The sequence below is a fragment of the Vulpes vulpes genome, chromosome 15 (assembly GCF_048418805.1).
Source record: "Vulpes vulpes isolate BD-2025 chromosome 15, VulVul3, whole genome shotgun sequence".
Taxonomy (NCBI): domain Eukaryota; kingdom Metazoa; phylum Chordata; class Mammalia; order Carnivora; family Canidae; genus Vulpes; species Vulpes vulpes.
Window position 1 is genome coordinate 75,139,833 of NC_132794.1, and position 24,391 is coordinate 75,164,223.

General features: G+C 50.3%; 2 protein-coding genes across 2 annotated transcripts in view; one reads left to right on the forward strand and one right to left on the reverse strand.

Moving 5' to 3' along the window:
• Window positions 1-9,353: 9,353 nt before the first annotated feature.
• NR2E3 (nuclear receptor subfamily 2 group E member 3) lies at window positions 9,354-15,680 on the forward strand. The gene is made up of 7 exons (XM_072738129.1): window positions 9,354-9,748; window positions 10,254-10,357; window positions 10,437-10,625; window positions 10,728-10,903; window positions 11,650-11,893; window positions 12,125-12,230; window positions 14,940-15,680. The coding sequence occupies exons 1-7, from the start codon at window positions 9,354-9,356 to the stop codon at window positions 15,070-15,072; spliced, it is 1,347 nt and encodes a 448-aa protein (XP_072594230.1). The 3' UTR covers window positions 15,073-15,680.
• Window positions 15,681-19,042: 3,362 nt separating this feature from the next.
• The window catches only part of MYO9A (myosin IXA), a 36,482-nt gene continuing 31,133 nt past the window's right edge, over window positions 19,043-24,391 (reverse strand). The window contains exon 10 of the mRNA XM_072738130.1: window positions 19,043-23,766. Within this exon, the coding sequence (XP_072594231.1) occupies window positions 23,303-23,766 (464 nt within the window). The 3' untranslated portion in view covers window positions 19,043-23,302. The remainder of the gene's footprint in view (window positions 23,767-24,391) is intronic.

The window sequence follows — 24,391 nt, forward strand, 5'->3', positions numbered from 1 at the left end:
GGTCATTTCTGATCGCAAGTGGGATGCGGGGGGCGATGTCAGAGAGTCTGAGGAGGGGCCCTGGAGCTGTGTCTCAAAGTGTAAGAAAGAGTGAGATTGAAGAGGGAAGGGGGAGATGTTGGTCAAACTCCCAGTTATAAGATGAATAAGTCCTGGGGATGGAACGCACAGCGTGGCGACCACAGTTAACCACACTACACGCGTGAAAGTTGCAGAGAGAACGGATCTCAAATGTTCCAATCACAGGAAAGCAGGGGTCGCTAAGTGAGGCAGCGGAAGTGTTGGCTGCGGTTGATCATTTCTCAATATATAAGTGTATCAAACCGGCACACCTTAAACTTACCCAATGTCATGGGTCCCTTACAACTTAATGAAGCTGGGGAAAAATTAAATAACAAGCAAATAAATAAATCATTGAAATAGCACCGTAATTTAGGTCTTTTTTAAACCAGGCACTCTAATACTCTATGTTGGCAAATCGAACTCCAATTAAAAATATGTACAAAAATCAAAAACAAAAACAAAAACAAAAAACCCCAGGCTCTCTTACTCAGGAAGCTCCAGGGTACCGCTGCCTTTTTCTCCTTCCAGGAGGGGGCGCTGGTGCGCAGAACAGAATTTGCCTCTAGGGCATCACCCTCTGCGCCTTGGCTCCTCAAAAACTACATATCAAGAGCAAAATGAGCACTGGGTGTTATTCTGTATGTTGGCAAGTTGAACACCAATAAAAAATAAATTTATTATTTAAAAAAAAGAGCAAAATGGTCAGTGGAAACAGATTTTAGGGTGGGGGTGGTGGACGCAAAGACAGAAAGAGCAGATTTAGGCTGGTGATTATATCCACAGTCATCAACCACATTTTTTGTGTATTTTTCATATTGAAAAATGTGGATATGTGGGAACGCCTGGGTGGCTCAGTGGCTGAGCATCTGCCTTTGGCTCAGGTTGTGACCCTGGGGGTCCTGGGATCGATCTCGCATCGGGCTCCCTGCATGGAGCCTACTTCTCCCTCTGCCTCTGTCTCTGCCTCTCTCTGTGTCTCTCATAAATAAATACTTAAAATCTTTTTTAAAAAATGGAAAAAAAGTGTATTGTGTCTTTAAATTAACATTTTATTCTATAAAACTTCAATCACAAGCAAAATCATAGAGATAATAGTTCAATGAAATACCACGGACCCATCTCCCACACCAGCAACCGCCAACTTCAATTGTTCTGCCTTCATATACCTCCTCCTTCCATTTACTCATTTATCAAACAAAATTTTTGTGCCGCCGTTTTTAAAAAGCGAATCCAAGGCATTGAATCACTTCACCAGTGAATACTTTAGGATCTGTCTCTAACAGACCAGGATTCTTTTTCATTCAGCATAAACACAACACCATTGTCAGAGCAAGCTAAACCTAAAACCATTCCTTAGCATCTTTGTTTTTTAACATTCTATTTTTGAAAGAAGTTCAGATTTCCGGAAAAGTTATCTGAAATTTCAATGTATTAGAAATCTCACCTTAAAATCATTGCGAAGAAAATGACAGATCAGAGTTCAGAGTTAGAAATTATCTTTTGGGGACCCCTGGGTGGCTCAGCGGTTGGGCGCCTGCCTTCGACTCAGGTCGTGATCCCGGAATCGGGGATCAAGTCCCGCGTGGAGCTCCCTGAATGGGGCCTGCTTCTCCCTCTGCCTGTGTTTCTGCCTCTCTCTCTCTCTCTCTCTCTCTCTCGTATAAATAAATAAAATCTTAAAAAAAAAAAAAAAGAAATCCCCTTTTGGAAACAGACGGCCAAATAAATAAATAAAGATGCCGAAGAAACATAGGAAGGCATAAAAGAACAGTAAAATAATGCTAATGTCTATTCGATGGTACGTTACCCTAATGATGATAATAAAAGGAAATATGCTAAATTTGATTTCAACCAGAGTGCCCTTGACTTGGCAAAACTGCTTTGCTTCTGTGCACCAGTGCTGAGAGCCTGCAGTATGTTGCGCCTTGCTCCTTCATAACAGTTTCCATATAAGCCCTTCCAGAAGGGTAGCCCTCTTGGAAATGAGCCATCATTTATTACATTAAAATATATGCTGTGATTTCCAGGGCAGGATGGCTGAAGGCAACATGTTGACATACCACAGCGCAGTGTGTCTGGAGGATAGTCTACAGAGCAGGTCTCTCAAGGCCCCTGGGAGGTAGCCGGGGAGCCAGAGAGCACATGCAAAGGCCCCCTTACTGGGAGGGAGTGTGCTGGGACCCGGATCCAAGACCCTCGCAGCCAGTGCAGAGCAGGGCAGGGCAGGGGTGCAGCCCCACCGACAGCACCGGCGCCCCATGTCACTCCACCTTAGGGAGAATTGCTTGGAGCACGTGCAGTTTGTAAAAGGTCGTTCTAAAGAACACATCCCTCGGCTCTGTGGGCAGGCACTGGATATTTGTTACCTCACTTCAGTATTTTCACCAAATTAGCAAATACAGCTAGTAAGTAAGGTCAGAAAATACAGCTTAGGTCAATATCAAAAGTCAGGAAGGCAAATGTGCCAAATTTACGGTCGCACACTGCTCATCTAACTAGTTCTTTCTAAAAAAAAAGATTTTATTTATTCCTGAGAGACACAGAGAGAGAGGCAGAGACACAGGCAGAGGGGAAGCAGGCTCCACGATGTGGGACTCGATCCCGGGACCCTGGGATCACGCCCTGGGCCGAAGGCAGATGCTCAATCCCTGAGCCACCCAGGGCCCTCATCTAAATAGTTCTTTGGGGGAAGTTTCTAGAAGCCTGTGCAGCTGTCATGACATTGTCTGGGACCTCAAGATTAAACCACAGGAGACACAGGCAGAGACAGTATCTTTGTGCCCACATAGTGACTCTCGGCCTATCTTTGTCCAGGACAGCCGGGTTTTGCCTTCTCGCCACACGCACACTCACACCTTCACACGTGCGCGCGCGCACACACACACACACACACACACACACACACACTACAAGTAATCCCCGAGCCATACCTGGTGCAGCCCCAGAGTCATCCCATTAAAAGCCAACACAGAAAACAAAGTTTCCTGGAGAATAATCCTTCACTTTGTTCTATACATTTTATTGCGGTTGGAACCAAAGTATCTGCATCTCGTAGAAAAGCTGAGACCAGAAATGCCAGTTCAAAGAGAGTTTCCGTAGCCCAGAATACCTGCTGTCCCCTTCCAACTTGCCCAGAGACAGAATGTGTCCGGAGCAGGAGGTTTTCTCTATTAAATGTATGAAGGTCGTTTTTGTAAATATGATATTCCCATATTTGATTCCCGTACCCTTGGGCAGATGCATTCTCCTAAAATAACCACCTTCCCTGCCTGGGTTCGGATCCCACCTTTGTCCCCCACAAGCTGTGTGACACTGGGGGAGCCGCTAAACCTCTCTGTCGTTCTTGCTTGCACACGGAGGACGGTAGTGATACGGGCTGTTGGATAGTGTTGTGTGGGGATGAAGTAAGTTCTCACATCCCAACCCTTAGGACTGCGGCTGCTACATTACGATTTCTTAATAATTATTTCCCATTGTTATTATTATTAACATAGGTCATGTTTATGTCGAATTAGCCAATCCCTTTTAAAAACACAAGAAAGCCTGATCTTGATTACGATGATGATACATGTCCATTATTGAACATTTAAACAACACAGAAAATAATAAGAAAATAAAATAGTAAAATTCCCTTTCAGAAAAATCTCTGTCAACCCTTTGAGCATCCTTCCAAAGAGTTCCTGAGTCTGCATACCGAAGATAAGGTTACATGCCTGCCGGCCTGGGGCTCCTCATGGACGTTTGTCTTGGGCAGTGCTTCCTGCATCTGTAAAAACACTTGGCGAACCGTCTCCCAGAGAACAGGAAATAACATGGATTAGACCAGTGGTTTGCAACCAAGAACAATTTTGCCCCTCGGGGGACATTTTTGGCAATGTCTGGAGACATTTCTGGTTGTCACAATTGGAGAGGAGGGGACACCTCTGGCATCCAGTGGGGAGAGGTCAGGGTTGCTGCTAAACATCCTACAAAGCACAGGACAGGGCTCCTCCCTCCCCAACAAAGAATGATCTGGCTCAAAATGTCCAAGGACCCAAGGTGAGACCCCTGCCTGACGTAGTTTCGTTTCTAGAAGAAGATAAACATTATAAGCAGGAGGGTCAGTCGGCTGGAATACGCTGGTATGGTTATAGGTGTTGTTGAACCTTTTTAAAAAAATTTATTCATGGGAGACAGAGACACAGGGAGAAGCAGGCCCCATATAGGGGGCCTGACATGGGACTCGAACCCGGGTCTCCAGAATCAGGCCCTGGGCTGCAGGCGGCGGTAAACTGCTCAGCCGCCCAGGCTGCCCTGTTGTCAAACTTTTAAAACACTTCTCTACTAGTTTTCAAAGAGCTCCCAACAACCAGGCACCCCTGCCTGGCCCCTCTCCCAGCCTGCGGCTCTGCCCCAGTACAGCATGGAAGGGTCTAGAGCAGGAGAGGACAGAGAAAGGGCGCCTCTGAGGCTCTGCAGGCTGCACCGGCTGCAACTGGTCTGGTGAGGCAGGGCTCAGGCCTGACACTGATGGAGATTCTAGCCCTCCCCTCGGGGAATGAGGGAGCAAAATCGAAGGCACGAGAAGCCTTTCATTCTCACACATAGAAATGCTTCACAATTGCTTCATAAATATTTCCCACTTTTATTGTTAATAGAAGTAGCAATATTTGTTTCAAATTAGCCCTTCTCTCTTTCTTTTAATGAAAACAGCTTTATTTTCTTGCAATACATACATAATTAATATATTATTAACATAATATGTTAATTAATGTATTCATATTATATTAATATATTATATATTAATTTTATATAATTAATATATTATATAGTTAATATAATATAATTATATATATTTTATGTATTATTAAACCTCTGAACAAAACAGCAACATTTCTGTTTGTGGTGAGAATCTCTGCCGCTGGCATCCTTCGAGTAGCTCTGCTAGATACAGGAGAAGCCCACCTCTCGGGGCACCTCTCTTGGTGGGGAAGAAGGGGAACAGAGACCCTTTGCTGCCAGCCATGCAGGACAAAGGAGGAAGAGGTCACCCCCGCTTGGAGCTGCAGGCTGCCTTTGGCCTCTGCCCAGGACAGAAGAGGGAGCCTCCCCAGGTCAGCTCAGACCTTGAAAATGACCCCGGGGGGAAGGACTTCACCAGCCAAGGGCTGGGAAAGCTACGCAGGGGATATCTGATTATTTTTAAGTGTTATCTTGAAAAGAAAAGAGAGGGGCTTTGTTGAGAAGCTTTCCTGCCTGTCTCTGCCGCTGGGAGACCCGAACCTTCCCCTCACTGCTCTAGAGAAACCAACTATTGATGCATTTAGGTCCCACCAAGGAGAGAGGAGCCGCATGACCTTCGGGCAGCAATTGCCCTGAGATGCACGAAATCGGACCGCTCGAGCTGCTTTGCAGCTGGCCTTCGGGCTGTACACCGTGGGCGCACTGCCACGCGCGTGGAGATAGACGCTGCCCATTCGCAATGGGCCGCCTCGCATCCCACCGTCGGGCTGGAGCGCGTAGCCAGTTGTCTACGGGCGGCTGTTTTACCAAAATTGCTGCGGGGACCAGCCATATAATTAAATCTTCGTGAAATGTTTCCATGGGATAGTTTCCTAGAAGTGGAAGTGATGCCCTGAGCTCCGGAGCCTGTGCACACACCACTGGCTATCCCCTCTCTGATGGCCAAGACCATGGGTGCGGAATAAAGAGGGTTTTAAAGAAATCCCAGAAAATATGTTCCCAGGACCGAATGCCAAGAATGAAGCTTGCCCCGAACCAGAAACCAGAAGATCTTGGAACTGTGGAGACCAGCCTGACCTCATCCCAGAAGTCAGTCAGTCCTCCTCCCTCTGACAGCACCCAGGTCATCTCACAGGCCTGGGACAGGGTGACACAGATATGACAGGCCCCACACGGTCTGGGACAGGGGGCTTTACCTGCCAGAGGCAGGTCAGTTCTGCAGCCTTTTTCGTCCAGCCCCTCCTGGCTGCCCTATCTGCCCCTTCCTCCAGGGAGTCAGGGAAGTTGCTGACCTGTCCCCGGGGGAATAATTGTATTAGTGATAAGGTGGCCTCTGGCGGCTTCGTCAGCAGATTCAAGGCTTTGGGCTGGGTAATCCTTTGGCGTCTGCCCTAGCAGCTGGTGGTCACAAATCGGGGGCGGGCGGGGGGGGGGGTACCCCTGCCCCAGCTCCGCCCCGCTGTCCTCCTTCCTTCCCCAGCACCCGCCTGGCCTGGTTGCCGCTGGCTGGGCCCGACCTGCCCCAGAACAGGGAGGGGGGGCAAGAGGGGAGCCGGGCTCAAGTCAAAACAGGGCGTGAGGTCAACAGAATCAAGTCCAAACACATTTAAGAACAGGCACGTCAACCCATGCTCGTGTCTTTCATTCTGATGGATTCCAAGTCACACATTCCCACTAGAGAAGATCAGGGAAATAAAGGCAAGTTTAAAATAGGCTCCTGTCCACCGAGTGCCTTGTTGTGAACATGCCCCGCCCACCTGAAACTCTGAACCCAGGCCCTGGAATCTTCCATTGACTGGGGAGAGAAAGGTGACCTGGAGTGAGGTTCAACCCTGAGAGCAAGACCCAGCCCTGGAGCTTCGGCCTACCACCGCCCCGACCCCCCGCCTCCCAGGGCGGCCCCCTCTTCCTCTGCTCTCTCACCTCCCACTGGCTACCTTCTGGGGCTCCCATCCAAGAGATGCTCAGTCTTCCTCGGGAGCGCCCTGAGGGAAAGCAGGAGTTGGGCGATCGGACACCAGTTTGAGACACCTGTCCCCACCCCTAAGCTCCTCTGCCTCTGCCGCTGTGCGGTCTGAAGCGATTCGCCTCCCCAGCTGTGGGGTGAGGTTTGCGGGAGCTTCGGTGCGATGCTGGGAGTCCTTGTGCAGCCTTCCTCTTGCTCGCCTTCGCCCTCGTGCTCCTGGTGGCGCAAAGGTGCCAGAGGACTCCTGACCGGCTGACGGCCCCGTCCCGAGCCCTCCCCTTGCCCCGCTCCCGTTACCCCCGCCGTCCTGACCTTCCCAGGCCCTTTCCTGGCCCGGACCTCCAGCTCACACCCTGCGCTCAGCCTGGCTGCTTTCCTCCCTGGCCGGGCACCGTGCTCCGGGCGGCCCCCGCCCACGGCTTGGGCGACCAGCTGACAGACGAGCTGGGGACGGGCTGGTGGGGCGCGTGGGGTTGGTCTCCACACCTGAACCCCGGTGGCTCTGTGGATGGAGCCCCGGCCCAGACCAGGCAGGTGTGCGGGGTCCCGGAAGCCGTGCATGTGTGAGATGGCCCAGGGAGGCGCTGAGGAGGCCCTCTGGGGTGACTCTGGGGCTCCCCGAGGTGAGGGCCCAGGGAGACAGCGAAGACACGCCCCGAGGTGGGAAAGACAAGCTGTGGGGAGGAGGGATAGGTCAGTCAAGGTCAAGGAAGATGCCCATGGCCCAGGAGGTCAGGTGGAGCTAGAGACGGGGCGGCGGCTCTGAGGGCCGCCCGTCAGGAGGGGTGCAGGTGAGCAGAGGCGGAGGAGCTGCGGTGTGGGGCCCAGCCTGGCACCCTCGATCTTCTGAGGCCCCAGAAAGCGGATTACCCCACAAAGCCCCTCAAGCTGACTTCCCAAATCCCCAGTAGTGCTTCTCTGTCCCAGTGAGGGTTAACCCCACCTACATAAGGCCCTCCCCCCTGTCTCCTTCCCATGATCCTTCCAGAAACTTCTTACTGTTCCACTCCTCCTTGGGCTCCAAGCCTGAGCAAGCGCTGCCCCCACCCCAGAGGTGAGCAGGTCTGCTGAGAATGAGGAGGGTGGTGCCCCCCTCACCAACACAGGGCTCCCCGCTCTGTCCGGGGCAGGGGCGGGGTGCACGGGGGCAGAGGGGCAGGGGAAGGAAAGGCAGTTTCCTGAGGATTGCTGTGTGACCTTCTCAGAGAAACCATAGTAATAACAGCCCCCCTCATGTGTTACGCTCTTACTGAGCACCAGGCACGGGAACACTTCGTTTCCCCAGCTACACCACAGGAAACGTACTTTTGAAACCCCTTTTCACAGACATGGAAACTGAGGCTCAGAAAGGCTGAGCACCGGCTCAAGGCTGCGGCTGGCCTAAGCCGGAGCAGGTCTTTAAATTGGGCTCTGGGGGCACCTGGGCAGCTGGGCGGTTAAGTGTCTGCCTTCAGCCCAGGGCATGACCCCGGGGTCCTGGGATCGAGTCCCACGTCGGGCTCCCTGCCCAGAACCTGCCTCTCCCTCGGCCTGTGTCTCTCCCTCTCTGCGCGTCTCAGGAATAAATAAATACGTACATTCATATAAACTGGACTCTGTCTGGGCTCTCTCCACACTCCCCCTGGGCCGGCTGGGTCTGAGGAGGCACAGACTCTGGCCTCGGCCTCCTCACCTCACAGCCACTCTGGGCTTGAGCTGCAAACATGGGGTCTGGGGGCAGGTGAGAGGCCAGCCTGCCTGGGACCGGGCCAGGTCGGGGACAGGAGGCGAGGCCGCCCGAGAGCTTGGAGCAGGGCTCAGGGGCTGCGTCCTCACGCCCTCCCCTTCTGCAGGCCTGATGGCACCTGGAGGGGACTCCACCTTGGGCCACGGGCCTCCCTGCCTCCAGGCCGGCCTTGCACCCTACATTAGACCCATTCCCCTGTGTGATGGGAGCCCCCTCGGTGCTGGATGTGCAGGGAGCCCCCTTCCAGGGTCCCAGGAACCTCGGCCCTAAGCAGCTCCCTATCAAGGGCTCAGGTGGGAACCAGGAGGGTGGAAAGCTGGAGCCACAGAGACTACCACACGCAGGGAGCCTCACAGGGCACGGACGCACACTCGTCTGCCAGACACACAATTGCTCCCAGACACATGCCCAGGCGCCCAAAGAGATTTACAGTCCTGGGGGGATCTGGAGTCCACACCTCCGCTCAGGCTTCGGCCTTGGATGGCCAGCAGGTGGAGAGCACAGGGCAGAAAGGCGGGGGGAGGGGGACCGGGCAGCCCGGGGGTGGGGGGGGAGCAGGGGGCCGCGGGCTTGGGGGCACCTTGGTATCACCGCAGGTGCGGCGGTTGATCCCCTGTGGAGACAGTAAAGATTAAGAGGCTCACAGGCCGCCCGCCCGGCAGTGCCCTGGGAGCAGCGTCCTGGAGCGGAGCCGCCACTGCAGGGGCAGCTGGGGCAGCTGCTGTGTGACAGACAGACAGACAGGCAGGCAGGAGGCCGGAGAGGAGAGGCTTGGGGGGAAGGAGGGAGAGCACCAGGGCCGGGGGAGGGACAAGTGGAAACAGGAGCCCCAGGTGGGGACAGGGAGGCTCCGCAGGCGGCGGGGCTGCCCCCGACATGGCCATCGCTGCGCCCAGGAAGGCATCCCCGGGCCGCTGGGGCCTGGGAGAGGAGCCCGCAGGTAGGCTTTCCAGGGGCCCGGGGGCAGGGGCCTGGGGCTTTGGGGGCAGAGCTCCCGAGGGGGTGGTCGGAGGGTCCCGACACTGCAGCAGGTGGCCTGGCCTGGGGCTGCCCCGCAAGGGGACGGGGCTCCCTCTGGCCGGGAGACCCAGGGTGCTGCCCTGCGGGGGGCGGGTCCCAGGCTGTGAGCCCACCCTGCCCCCAGGCCTGGGCCCCCCGCTGCAGTGTCGGGTGTGCGGGGACAGCAGCAGCGGGAAGCACTACGGCATCTACGCCTGCAACGGCTGCAGCGGCTTCTTCAAGAGGAGCGTGAGGCGGAGGCTCATCTACAGGTGAGGGTGGGGTGGGAGGATGAGAGGATGGAGGATGGGGGGCGGGGCGGCGGGGGGATGGGGATGGAGGGATGGGGGATGGAGGGATGGGGGACGGGGGTGGGAGGATGGGGGATGGGGGATGAGGGATGGGGGATGGGGGATGGAATGATGAGGGATGGGGGTGGGGGGATGGGGGATGGGGTGGGAGGATGGGGGATGGGGGATGAGGGATGGGGGTGGGAGGATGGGGGATGGGGGATGGAGGGATGGGAGATGGGGGATGGAGGGATGAGGGGGTGGGAGGATGGGGGGTGGGGGCGGGGGATGGGGGATGGGGCGGAGGGATGTGGGATGGAGGGATGGGGATGGGGGCAGGGGAGTGGGGGACGGGGGCTCTTGGGGCTCCCCCTCCTGCCCCGCGCCCCCAGGAGGATGACATTCGGGGAGGAGGGACCGGCGCCCGGTCCCGGACCCGTCTAGGGCCTGCGGGGGCGCTGACGCCTGGGGGGGGCCCCTGCCGCAGGTGCCAGGTGGGGGCGGGGACGTGCCCGGTGGACAAGGCGCACCGGAACCAGTGCCAGGCCTGCCGGCTGAAGAAGTGCCTGCAGGAGGGCATGAACCAGGACGGTGAGGCGGGGGCCCCGGGGAGGCGCCCCCGGCCCGGGGAGGGGCCCCCGCGCCCCGCTGACGGCCGCCGCCCCCGCAGCCGTGCAGAACGAGCGGCAGCCGCGCAGCGCAGCCCAGGTGCGGCCGGGCAGCGGGGCCCCCGCCTCGGAGCCGGCGCTGGAGTCCCTGGGGGCCCCGCAGGCCCCTGCGTCCGCAGCCCCGGGCCACCACCACTTCATGGCCAGCCTCATCACAGCCGAGACCTGCGCTAAGCTGGAGCCGGAGGACGGTAGGTGCGGGCGGCTGATGCGGGGGGCCCTGAGCACCCCGCCCCTGCCCCTGCCCCTGCCTCGGCCTGGGGCCGATGTCACCAGCCCTCCTCCTCCCACAGCCGAGGAGAACATTGATGTCACCAGCAACGACCCCGAGTGCCCCTCGTCCCCGTACTCCTCCTCGCCCCCCTGTGGCCTGGACAGCATCCAGGAGACCTCGGCGCGCCTTCTCTTCATGGCTGTCAAGTGGGCCAAGAACCTGCCCGTGTTCTCCAACCTGCCCTTCCGCGATCAGGTGAGGGTGGCCCAGGCCACACTGAGCCAGCGGCGTTGTGCAGGTGATGCCAGGGGCCCCTGGAGCTTGGCGACGCCAGCAGCTGGCGTGCGCTTGTCTCAGGGGCAGTGTCAGTCAGGGATACATGTCTCAGGGACGTGACCGTTGGGGGTGCTCACCTCTCTGGGCAGAGATGAGAGTGGGGGTGCACCTAGGGCCGCACAGTGCCTATGGAGCCTGAGGTCCCCCCCCCCCCGACAAAGGTCTACCGCCCCCTGCACGTGACAGGGCAGTCTGCACACCCTGAAGAGTGTAAGCGCGCGACCCCCAGGGGCACAGATGACTCGGACTCCGGGGCTCGGGGTCAGCCTAACCTCCTCACCTGTGCGACGGCCCTGCGAGCTTCTCAAGGCCAAGCCGACTTAGGAAAGGGAGAAGAGGCACGCTGAGGGGTGGCGTGGGCTGTCTGCTGAGCACGCCCAGCCTGGGATGCTCATGGGGACTGTCCCTGAGGCTTCCCAACTTCCACGGCCCCAGGCCTTCCTACATGTTCCAGCAGAGGCTCTGGACGAACGAGGAGGGTGTCTTGGAGTCTGGGCAGCCGGGCCAGATCGTACCGAAGCCCAGAGCTCTGGGCCCCTGGCCACTGCCGGGCAGAGGTCAGGACACAGCCCAGGCATCTAGGACCAGGGCCCGGGGGAAGGTGGCAGAGGCTCAGGCTGAGCCAGAGGTGTCGCATGTCACACCCACTCCTCCCTTGAGCACAGGTGATCTTGCTGGAGGAGGCGTGGAGCGAACTCTTCCTCCTCGGGGCCATACAGTGGTCTCTGCCTCTGGACAGCTGCCCGCTGCTGGCCACCCCCGAGGGCCCCGCCGGCAGCTCGCAGGGCCGCCTGGGCCTGGCCAGCGCCGAGAGTCGCATCCTGCAGGAAACCATCTCACGCTTCCGGGCACTGGCGGTGGACCCCACGGAGTTCGCCTGCATGAAGGCCCTGGTCCTCTTCAAACCAGGTAGCTGAGTCTCCGCCCAAGCCTGGGGCTGAAGAATGGGAATTCCAGGGATCTCCTTCTGCCTCTCCCTGTCTCCATCCACCCCACAGAGACCCAGACGGGGGCAGACTTCTTCCCTGGGCAGCGGCGAGGCACAGGACTGGGCTCCCCCCGCCAAGGGGCCTGGCTGACTGTGGTGGGGGCCGGCAGGGTGGGCTGGGAGCGGGGCTCACTGCTGATGCTTTTCTCCAGAAACTCGGGGCCTGAAGGATCCTGAGCACGTGGAGGCCTTGCAGGACCAGTCCCAAGTGATGCTGAGCCAGCACAGCAAGGCCCACCACCCCAGCCAGCCTGTGAGGTGACCTGAGCCTAGGCCTGCCTGCCCATCTGTCCCTTCACCTCTCTACCCCTCCCCCTCCCTCACCCCCTCCTCTTTCACACCATCTCTGGTGTCGCTGATGAGACGGCCTGAAGATATGAGTTCACCCAGCACAAATCCAGCATCTACTGTGTGCTAGGCCCCAGAAGTAGGGATGGAAATGAGCATAAGACACAGTGAGAGCCACCCTCATCAAATAGTGAGGGCTCAGACACCCTACATCTCTATCTACGTATCTATACAGGTGTCTAGGACAGGAGTCCAGGCTGGAAGGTGTAACAGATTGCTGCCAGTGAGAAGGTGGGAGATTGAGCTAGAACAGCACTCTGGGGCCAGCCTGTCCAGGACTTTGGATGCCAGCCAAAGGCCATAAGTGATTTAGTAGGCAGAGGGGAGACACTGCAAATTTTGAGCAGGAGGGTGTTGTACACAGAGCTAGAGTACGGGATATATGACCAGGGAGGGAAGCACACACTGCCATCATCCAGGGGAGTCCATGGAGTCCTGCTCTTGGGGAGTAGGAATGAAAGGGAGAGGACGGTTGTAGGAACCTCCAGGAGGCCGAATGGGTCAAACTTGGCACTTGGATGGAGGGATATAAGGAGCAAGAGAAGAGGTGCTATTTGGGAGAAGAGGGGATCAAGAAATAAATAGGAAAGTCAGGAGGAAGAGAGAGTTTTAAGGGAACATGACGAGGTCTGTTGGAGCTGCAGAGGAACATCTCTTAGGAATGCACTGGGCTAATAAGCCAAACACCTGGACGAGAGCCCGGCCATGGCTGGGTTTGGGGGCAGTAGCTACAGGCTGAGACCGTGGCTGGGGGGTACGGGGGCGGGAGCCAGTGCTCTGAGCTGCCCCAGCGTGGCCCAGCACCAGCAGATGCATTGGAGCCTCGGCAAGGCTGACCCTTGGCCCCCCGGGCATCTGTTGGCTATTTTAGGCCATATTATTTGCATTCTTTGGGGGGCTCTCAGCAGCTCACTCTGGAGAAGTAAGCAAATGCGAGCATCTTCAAATCACCTCTAATCTGAGAAATTATCTCAAGAGGTCATTTCCCTTTAAAAAGAGTCCAAGTATATAAGGAATATACCGTGTTGTCCAGAAAGATTTCTGTTGCTTGGGAGCACGCGGGAAGGGCTGTCCCTTGACAGAGCATCCTAAGAGCAGTCATCCCAGACACTAACACCAGTAGCCCTCCCAGGCTGTGCTTCTGTTGGGATCAGCTCCCAGAGACGTCTGGGCATACTGGTTTTGTGCCCAACTTCCAATTCCAATTCTGGTTAAGATTTCCTATGTCACTTCTACAGCAGCTGAATGCCAACTACACGCAGAACTGAGCAACTGAGCGCTGAGAGAGAGGTTTGGGGTTCCCTAAGTCCATGTGTTTCAGTTTGTAAAAACTGCAATACCCAGGAGGAGATAGTTTTCATCATAACTCAGAACACACACAGACACTGAAACAAAGTTCAACGAAATAGTATCCTAATAGCCTTATTTTGTAGACAGCAAGTTACTGTTTCTATTTTATTATTTTTAAAAAAGATGTTACGTATTTATTCATGAGAGGCGCGCAGAGAGAGAGACATTGGCAGAGGGAGAGGCAGGCTCCCTGTGGGGAGCCCTATGTGGGACTTGATCTCAGGACTCCGGGGTTGCGACCTGAGCTGAAGGCAGATGCTCAACCACTGAGCCACCCAGGTGTCCCTATTTATTATTTTTTTTTAAAGGCTGGTGGTAATCCAGTAAGTTTAATTTCAGAACCACTGGTGGATGAATTCCTGCAATTTGAAAAACAATTTCTCCACTTAACTTCCTAGTTACTTCTTCCTACAACTCCCTAGCTCAGAAAAACAAGGAAGGAACAAGCAAGAGATGCACAACTGCTCAGTGCCACCCACTTGGCACTTGCAAGAGAAAGAAAGCCCCCGAGTTGACAAAAACAAGTCCCACAGATCACTAGGAGATGAGGGAAAGCCTCCCACAGGCCTCCATGGAGGGAGTTGAGCATGGAGTTGCCCCACTTAGAAGTGACCTCCTTCATGTTGGGCATTGACCTCTGTTGATCCCTCCCATCTGTCCTTCCCCCCTCCCCCCATCTGTCTTTTGGCTTCACCATCCATCTTCTCTGCACTGGGGACCCTTGCTTGGCGGATGGTTTGATGACTGACTCATTCATTCATTCATTCATTCATCATTCATTTAATAGGCTCCACACCCACCATGGAGAACAAAGTGGGGCTTGAACTCATGACCCTGAGATCAAAATCTGAGCTGAGATCAAGAGATACTCCACCAACTGAGCCACTCCAACAAACTCCCTCTCTTAAAAAAAATTTTTTTTTAAATAGTTATTTAAAACTGCAATTGTTTTTCTCCTGGATGAGTATCTCACGCACCAAAATCATGCCTCAATTTCAGAACACTTTTACTACTGGCTACTCTATCATCCTAGGCGGTTTACAGAGGGAATTTATATTCTTATTCAAATATACATAGTATTAATCATTATATAATTATCATAATCATATATAGGATTACTACATCCTATACAGTATTGATAGAAGTAAATTCTCACTTTACAGTCTTTGCATATAATAAGCTATTTATTCACTGTTTTTATCCCACTGCCCCCATGACTCATGCTCAGAAGCTGATAATAAAACTGATGGTGTCCTCTCTCCTGTTCAGGTTTGGAAAATTGCTCCTGCTTCTTCCATCTTTGAGGTTTATCACTTCTGAACGAGTTGAGCTCCTCTTTTTCCGCAAGACCATAGGGAATACTCCAATGGAGAAGCTCCTTTGTGATATGTTCAAAAACTGAGGGAGGTGGAAGTAAAATGCATTTAACTACTCTGGAAAACAACCTACCGAAGCCAAACGTTTGCCTGCCCTGTGACCTAGCAGTTCCACCTGTAGGTATGTGTACTCAGCAGAGGTGTCCACAAAAAGATATTATAAGAATATTCACAGTAGCTTTATTCGTGATAGCCCCTGACTGTACATTGGCAGTAGGATGGATTAATAAATTGTGGTATATTCATGTAATGGAAAACAGCAATCAAGAATGAACTACCAACACATGTGACAACATGGATGGCTTTCACAGACATAAAAGTAGAACAGAAGAACTTTCCCAAGCACAGGTTCTGCTTATACAAAGTTCAAGAACAGGCAGGACTAACCAGTGGTGGTGGAAGCTGGAATAGTACTTACCTGGGGCGGGGGGCGGGTTGAGAGGTGGGGTGGTTGGGAAAGGGCCCAAAGAAGCCCTCTGGTGGCTGGAAATGTTCTTGATTTTGATCTAGGTGGTGGTTTCACTCATCATAAAAATTAGTTGTGCCGCGCACTCAAGATTTGTGCACTTTACTGTATTATGTTAAATCTCAATCAGAACGTGAAAAAAATAAAAAATAAAACCAAGAAAACAAATGTGTTAAAGGCTCTCTGTTGGAGGACACCGAAGGAGCGAGCACGGGCTCTTGGATTCCATTTGGCTTCCATGCCAAGGCAGAGTCCAGGTGCAACAAAGCCAAGCCCAGCTCCAAAATCTCCCACAGGAGTCAAAACCCAGCCTCTCTCCAGCTGGGGTCCCACCAACCCACACGCTCTCTCAGTATTTCTCTTCCTGTCCTTCCTCACCCCTCCGTAAACAAAGCGAGCACATCTGACTCAACACCAGGCATCTACAGGCACTTTTTTAAAAAATAGATTTTATTTATTCATTCATGAGACACAGACAGAGAGGCAGAGACACAGGCAGAGGGGGAAGCAGGCTCCCTGCAGGGAGCCCGATGCGGGACTCCATCCCAGGACCCCGGGATCACACCCTGAAACGAGAGCAGATGCTCAACCGCTGAGCCCCCGGGGGTCCCCAGGCACTGTTTTAGAAGAGGACTCTCTATCAGGACTCTCTATCACGTCCTAATTCCTTCTGGAGAGTTGCTCAAACCTCCTCCTTTGCAAAGACAGACCCAAAAGACCTAGGAAATGATAGTAATGCAAAAAGTTAACATCCGTTGAGCACTTTATGACACACCAGGCAATGAGAAGGGCAGTTATTCAATCCTCAGATTAGCGCTGGGACAGGGACCAGTCATCCCCAGTGATAAATGGAAAAATTGAGGCTTGGAGAGAACTTAAACCCTGGTGTGACTCTGTGACTCTGCTTAACTCTGGTTCTGCCGTCCCCCCACAGACCCTCCACTCCCAGAATGGCTGAATGATTCTCTTGCAGTTCCTGTCCTCAAAGAAGAAACTTCTTGCTTGAAGTCAAGAAGGAGATGGTTGTGTGAGAAATCTGTGAAATCCTAGGGGTTTCTTGCCCTTTGGCCAGGGTATGAATTCTCCTAGCTCACAGAGATATCCTGCCTTGATGGAAGGAGGTGGTTTCGGACACTCTGCCCTGGGAATGACAATAGCCAGGCTAGTGCCCAGAGAGGAGAGTATGGCAAATGTTGCCCAGCTTGAGCTCTTCCCATTAGAGCACTTAAACTATTCTTGATCTTCTTTACATATGTATGTAAAGAGAAAGAGAGAAAGTAAGAGCGAGTGGGGATGAGGGGCAGAGGGAGAGAGAGAGAGAATCCTAAGCAGGCTCCACACCCAGCACATAGCCCAATTCAGGGCTCAATCCCACAACCTTGAGACCATGACCTGAGCTGAAATCAAAAGTTGGATCCTCAACTGACTGTACCACCCAGGTGCCCCATTTTCTTGATCTTCCAAAAGCATCAGGCCATTTAATGTCTATAATGCCGTTACACCATCCAGTTCCCTATCACAGGTTTTATCCATAAGGTTTAAAGACTTGCATATAGAAAGCCTGAGCGAAGGCACTGTGGCATGAAAGGCGGCTGAAACAGGACCAGCTAGGCCCTGGACGTCTACCCTACCATCACACGTCTCAGAACATAGGAGCGCAGAAGTGGCCTGTTGGAAGTTTGCAGCCTGGTGTCTGGGATGTGTGAGCACAGCAATTCTACACTGGGAGACTGTTTGGGATCTCCAGGAGGAAGTCTTAGGGAGTAAGAGGAGGTATATAAACTGCATTATCTGTGGTAAACCTGGCATCAATACTACCCTCCCTCCTAAGGTCCGGTCCTCACTGCAGAGATGCCAGGAACTACATTTCCCAGGATGCCTTTCCCCCTCTGGCTTGCTAAAGGAGACAGGCACTCATGTGAGGCGTGGGCCGTAAAGGATGAAGTCATTCTTCTCTGGAGGCAGTTGCAGCCAGCTGTGTGAGAAGATGGGAGATTTCAGGCAGCCTTCTTTAGGATTGCAGTAGCTTCCAGGCATGCTCTTAACTTCGATCTTTTGGATGAGATCTGTGTTGGCTTCCTCAACCTATGAGAGCTTCTCTGATCTTTGTTTTTCCAGTTCTTCCAGTGTTTAGTGTTAAACCCCTAATTCCTGTATTATGTCCTTCTTACCTGAAATATGCTGAATGGCTCTTGTTTTCCTAATACAGAACTCAGTTGATCTCAGGATTAATTCAACATTTTGCCATAAATTGGCGCACTGAAACTCCAACGGATAACAGCTTTCATTGCACTTAGGGGTGTTGCTAGGAGAGGGAATACTGTGAAAGCTTTTTTGCCTTCAAAGCCATTAATGTCTTTGGTTATGAAGCACACAGAGGCAACCTCCGTGGGCCTATCTGGGCCTTTTTTTCAGCTGCAGTTTTCAGATTGTGAGACAGTCATCCTCTTCCACCCTAGGGACTGTTTAATGGTAGGAAAGGCAGAGAGAGACACAAGGATGCCAAGAAATACTGTTCAAATTAATAAATATAACCTGAGAGTGGAAGCCAGATATTGGGGATTGCTAGTCCTCATCTGGTGGACATCTGTAGTTTTCCTCCACTAAAATTCAAGCTCCACAGGGTTAGGGAGCTTTGTTTGTAGCAATGCATGCAAACACCTGGGACAGTAACTGTGAGTGTTCAGCAAATATTTGTTGGATGAATGGCTAAAAGGCCACCCAGAGCCGGGAAGTGACATACTCAACTAGGAAGCTGAGATGCCCACAGATTCAACAATCAGGTATTATCTGTGTCTTATCTGCTTTCATGCATTTGGGAACCCCCAATCTCATTTAACTTGCTCATCCAATATTTAAGCAAGGGCACTTTTTGTTGGGTGCTAGGGATCTAAGAGTCAGCAAGATAGCACATTTCTTGTCTTGCAAACTTACATGAGTTTTTTGATGCCACAAATACTGGGTGCTGTTGAGAACACAAGACATCTAACCCAGTTCAAGGTGGGTGGGGGGGGATTTCCAGTAAACTGCCCTTTATATGGAGACCTGAGAGTCAGTGGGAGTTATAAGCAGAGTAAACCTGAGGAAGAGAACTCATTTTCAGATGTGAAAACTGACAACCAAAAAGGGCCCAAGTCACATAGTGGCGGAATGAAAATGACAACTTAGGCATGAATTCCTGAGCCCTCTATTAGTAGATGTTGCTACTCCTTCGCTATGAAGAGCTTTTTTGGAGAGGATCCTAAATGTAGACTTACTGTTATCACTGTCCACCTAGCTCTAGGCTGATTAAATGGAGTCTTAAGAGCTAGCAGCTAGCATCTATTACAGAAAACTAATAGCTTGAATCACCTTCACTCGAATTCAGCTGAGTTCCAAAAACTGCTGCTTCTGCTCTTTGTCACTTTGGGGCTCAATCCTTTTCTTAAGCAAAAATCAGCTTTACAAACAAAACTCACTGCTCTTCCTTGGAGTGGAACTGAAGTTTGGGTGGGGGCCGGGATGGTCAGAAAACAAACCACACATATTGCTGCTTCTGGAAGCTTTGTTCTTTAATGAGCCATGGAGTGACTTGTTCATCAAGCTGCTTTTGTGTAGCTATAGCTATACAGTGCATGTTCTGAGTGACACAAACTGCACTTTATACAGGTGATGTCTTGCTCTCCCCCCCCAAAAAACAAAACAAAAAACCATCCCCAAAGGAAATTACAAAGTGCCTGTTGATTGCATCAGGAATGTAATCAGTTCCGTGGGTGAGATAAATCATTCTTTTTATAGAATTATTCTGTTAAACAGTAAAATGATATATTTCACAGGATATGTCCTTTTACAATACATAGTCTTTTAAAAATTTACACTCAGCATACTTATAAATTACTTTAAATCCATTAAAATAATATAATACTAATCTGTAATCCACACCTTTCCCCTAGTAAATACAATTACTCGGTTCAAAAGGTGCACCTTTTATATGACCTAAGAGGGTTGATAAATAGGTATTAAGTACAAATGAACACCAAGGTGATATGCCCCTTCGTGCAGCTTTCTTGAAGAATTTTAACCAAGAGACCAATAAGATCTAATAGATCCACCTCCATAATCATCATTTTGCTGTTAGCTTTTAACACCAAATCAAATGTGGGAGCAGTTCCAGAGAAAAGTGGGTGGGGCACAGAAAAACAAGGACTCCCTCAAATACCAAAGACTTCTACTACCAAAGCTAGCATGGTGTCATTCGGGGGCAGTGCTGGAAACTGTCACAAAGTTATGGATAGACATAACACATTTGTCAACACAGAATGATTCAAGCCCCAATGCCTAGCTTCCCCACCAAGGGGGAAAAAAGAGGAGAGGAGGTTGAGGAAAGCCATCTGGACTGTATTTCTTTTTAAAATTAAAACTCTCTTAACTTTGAACACATCCTGAGAATTTCTTCTGTATTTCACCAAAGTGCTTGTGAAAGGTACATGTTTGTTAGTTATAGTTAAAAACAAAAAAACAAAAAACAAAACAAAACATGGCCCATAGTCACTGAGGTGGGCCTTCAGAACCTTGCTGGACTCCTCCTTCTCTGACAGTGAAAACAACTCTATTGTCATGGAACATAGAAGTCTCCACTAACCTCCCAGCAGCAGGGTAGGAGCTGCAGTTGTTTTCCAAGGCATGAGAAGGTAGGGGCTCTGGTATCCCATCCCCTGACTTCAGGTCCCTCTGTTTCTGCAAGGTCCATATTGGGAACTCCATACCTCCCTTTATGTTTCCAGAAGCCCAGAGTGGCAAAGGAATTAAAATGGCAGGAAGTACAAAGTGCATTATAAACTAAGCATCCCACCTCCCTGATCCTTGCTGTTAAACAAATTTGTTTCACTTAATGATACACGATGTAACCTTAAAATCATACTTCTCTGCTTCTATCACATTTTCCATTATAAGGGATACCTTGGGTTTAATGGGGAGAAGTGAAAAACCTGGCTTTGTTTGGGGCTGGGAATGTGTGATATGAACAAATTGCTCTGTATTTTGGAGCTTGGGCTCCAAATGTGGGGCTGCCCTGTTGCTGCCACCCAGGGATTCTGTTTGTGGCATTTGAAATCAAAGAAAAGTAAAAGAGAAGCAATAGGAAGCACAATTTTTACATATATTAAGTTAAACATCTTCATCATAAGTGATTGTACTACAGCATCACTCTGTGGTGACACAACTTTAACCGCGGAGAGGACCAGATAAGATCAGATGGAAGAAGATACAGCACTTGGTTCTGACAGTTTTTAAGAGTTATGGCTTCATCTCTTCATCAGGCCACCAATACCTGTTACACTATCAGAAGAAAAGCTTTCTTCCCTTCAAAGGGAAGGTCCCACACTTGCTCTCCATTCTTACAATTGTGTGGATCTCTCCTCCCCACCACCCTTCATTCTGGCAGTTTGTTAAATGACTAGAAATCCACAAATCTAGCAACCGAAAAACAAGTATTTTTTATTTAATTTTATCCAAATTCAGGTTCAGGTCCCTGAGAAAAATTATAAAGTCTTTTAACATCCACTGCCTAGTTCCTATAAAGTGACCTATATGAGTTTCTTTTTTTTTTTTTTAAACTGCCAAAAACTTATTTTGCAAACAAACAAATACAGAAAATCTGCAAAAATTTAGAAGGGAGAACATATGCCAAGATGTGTTCTCCAGGCCGTTCCCTGGGGCCAAAGGAAATTATCCAACAAGGGTAAATCTCTTTTTTGTATGGTATTTAACCAATGTTCTGGAGCAAGTAGAGGGTAGTCAATGCCCAGCAGGACACTACTCTCCCAGGAATATTGAAACAACCTGTGCAGCTTGGCTTGGGGCCCCGGAGCACCAGCAGTCCCAATTGGACATAACCATGCTGAGGGGTTGGGTTTTCCTCTAGGAGAGTCTCCAAAGTTCTGATTTTTAAAAGGCTTTACATTTATTACTCCTCAGCACAAACAAGGCGGCGGATGTTTGTGGGATATAAAATCTAACACTTACTCATAACCATCATCATTCTGGAGATTTAAAAATATTCCTTTCCCTAGCTCATTTCTGAAACCAAACCAGGGAGAGAGAAGACTCCTGCTACCTTTAGCTGCCACTCAGAATGATGTTCTAAGCCTGACCTCCGGGGCTTGACAATAACCACTGAGGCAGTGACATGAGGTTCAGTGTTGTGTAACAGGAGAGAATCTGTCTTAACAAAAGGCTTAATATTTCCATAACTTCAAATCGAAGAAGTATGAAAAGAAAAAATAACCAAAATTCAGGTTACAGATGGTAAAGACTCTTTTTCAGAACAGTGCATGTGGTAGTTAGACAAGATGCATTTAGTAACTTTAAAAATAAACATTTTCACATACTTATCTCAAGAAAGAGTATCATGTTTCATTTTCCATATATTATAAATAGCAAAAACAGATTTCTAATCCCACAAATGCTAAGAAGCTTAAAATGCTATTGTAGCTCAGGTGTATGGAGACACCCAGTGGTGAAAAAGATGGTCTGATTTCTCCCTCAACCCAGGGATAGTGGCTTTCAACCCTATCCAATGGCTCCTAATCTGTGGGAAGAAATTCCACCAGGAGGAGGGAAGCATAAGGTTAAAAAGAAATATGCATCCTATACATATATATTTACAGTAAACTTCAGTAACCAGAATATTAACAAAAATAGCTTCAAGTAGTTCTTGATTTATTTTTTCATCTATTTAATACTGATGGTCTGAGGAAAAGAAGATGATAGCTAGATGGTTATATTAAAATTTTTTCTCTTACTTTTTGGCAGCTTTCTGTTAACACTTATTCATGCAGTGTTGTATATGAATGTTTTAGGAGAAGTGATTAAATGGTCATATTATTTGAGTTTGTGGTGGAATTCCACCAGCAGATGAACAAGTTCATATGTGATCTTCAGTTTAATCTATACAAAGAGGAAAGCCTGGGTGGATTAGGTGTTTAGGGATCACCATGTCTCTGAGACACTTAAAAAAAGATCAGAGGAACCTAATCCTAGGACCAGGAAGTATGAAAACAGGAAGGCAACTGAAACTTCAGCCCATGCAATATACTTGGCAGGAACTAACCAGGAGTGAAACCAGCATTATTATGACACTGAGTATCATCAAAAAACAAAACATGTACTCTCTGCTTCATCATGTGACCAGATGTCTGAGACATGCTCTGATGGCTTCATGGAAACAATTACTTTTTTACTTTCCTCAGAATATAACATGGAGTATTTCTCAAAAATCTTAAAATAGAGGGCTTAGGCTTTTATAAATCCTTGGAAAAAATTATATTCTACCCCAGCTCCTAACTATCCCAAAATAAACCCAAAGGCTCTTTTGCTTTCACTGTTAAGAAAGATTTATATGTTTTCTTCAAATGTCAAAAACCAGTGGTTCTCTCAGGCCCACCATGTCCCTCCTCGCCCCCCCAAGTTCAACACCCATCTCTGGGAAGGAAAAGAGGATGGAGGAGAGACAACTACGAAGACCTCCACAACTGACCCAAATCCCGCCCCAGGTGGCTCTGTTTAGTGAAATCTCCAGTCAAGTACAGCAGCCAAGGCACAGCTGGCACCATCCCCAGCAGGCTTCAAAGAGGCCTTTCTGCTTCGGCAGGAGGCCCAAGAAATTAGCACACAAGTTCTCAGTTGTATGCTTGGGCAAGAGACAGGACCACAATTAGGATAGACTATTGTGGACGAGGGGATGAGAAGAGGCCCCAAAGATGAGATGTGTTTACCACTCTGTAGCCATGAAGGGACACACAGCTGCCAGTTCAGACCATAAACTCGTTATTTCCAAAGAGAGCTAGCTGTTGGGTGGAGCTGGAATCTGCGTCCACAGTTTTCCTGCGGCCAGACACGACTGTCCCCTCTGGGGTCTCTTTGGTTTTCTGAGGTGAGTTTTTCACATTCTTTAATTTTTGTTTGCCCTTTTCAGGGTTGAAGGTTCCTCTGCTGATGAATTGAGGTCTGTCTTCCAGGGATTTGGTCTGGCCCAATGGTCCTTCCATTCCCAGGGCCTCCCCAGCTGAGGCAGCTCGGTAGAATGGAGATTTAGAATAAATCTGAAATCGTTTTCTGGTCCCATGAGAAGATGCAGTGTTAGATGAACACAAAGTAGAGACTGAAGAGTCCACTGAATCCAAAGAGTCTTGCTGCTTTTTTAGCTGCTTTCGTAATTTGCTTGAATGTTCAGACTTGCCAGCTGCCTTCAGGGAGCTAAGGGCTAAGCTTCTCTCTAATCCAAAGAAGAGATCAAAGCTATAAATGACACTTTCCAATTCATCATCCCATAATGAATAGGTTTCACTATTCCCATGTGGTGGGTGAGCTGAAGTCTGAAGGGTCCAGGCTGACCTACTCTGTGCATAACTTGAGAAGTTACCTATTTCTACATATATCATTTGAGAATCAATCCCAAGAAATCTGGAGTTTGACTACACCATTAGGAGAGGCCTACAACTGTCACTATCATTTAAAATACTGCCAGGATACGTAGTAATTCTATGTCTCCCTGAGACATGCCAGGTAGTTAAATACCTCTTTTGGTATAAGCCTATCTCTCAGCAGGGCATAACTCCTGCCAACCACCCTTAGAACATGCATCATGGGTCAGTAAGACAATATATGTTGTGATGATTGGTTTTTCTCTGTGGTAAACAGAGGAGAAAACATTACACTGACAATAAAACTACTTTGCATTAAAGGCTTGGTCTAATGAACAATATATAATGGAAGCTTCACAAAGATCAGTATATTTTAACTCGTTAGGACTTTGTCACCTGACAAAGTAGTCTCATTCTTGAAAGGATTTTGTCTTAGCTTGGGAATCCTTACTCCTTCCTTGCAAAACAAATCTGGAG

Excerpts from the sequence above, each read along its gene's own strand:
- NR2E3 (XM_072738129.1), top strand. The coding sequence starts at position 9,354 with ATGGCCATCGCTGCGCCCAGGAAGGCATCCCCGGGCCGCTGGGGCCTG. Across the intron at positions 10,358-10,436 it reads GGAGGGCATGAACCAGGACG|CCGTGCAGAACGAGCGGCAG; the intron begins GTGAGGCGGGGG and ends CCGCCCCCGCAG. Across the intron at positions 10,904-11,649 it reads ACCTGCCCTTCCGCGATCAG|GTGATCTTGCTGGAGGAGGC; the intron begins GTGAGGGTGGCC and ends CCTTGAGCACAG.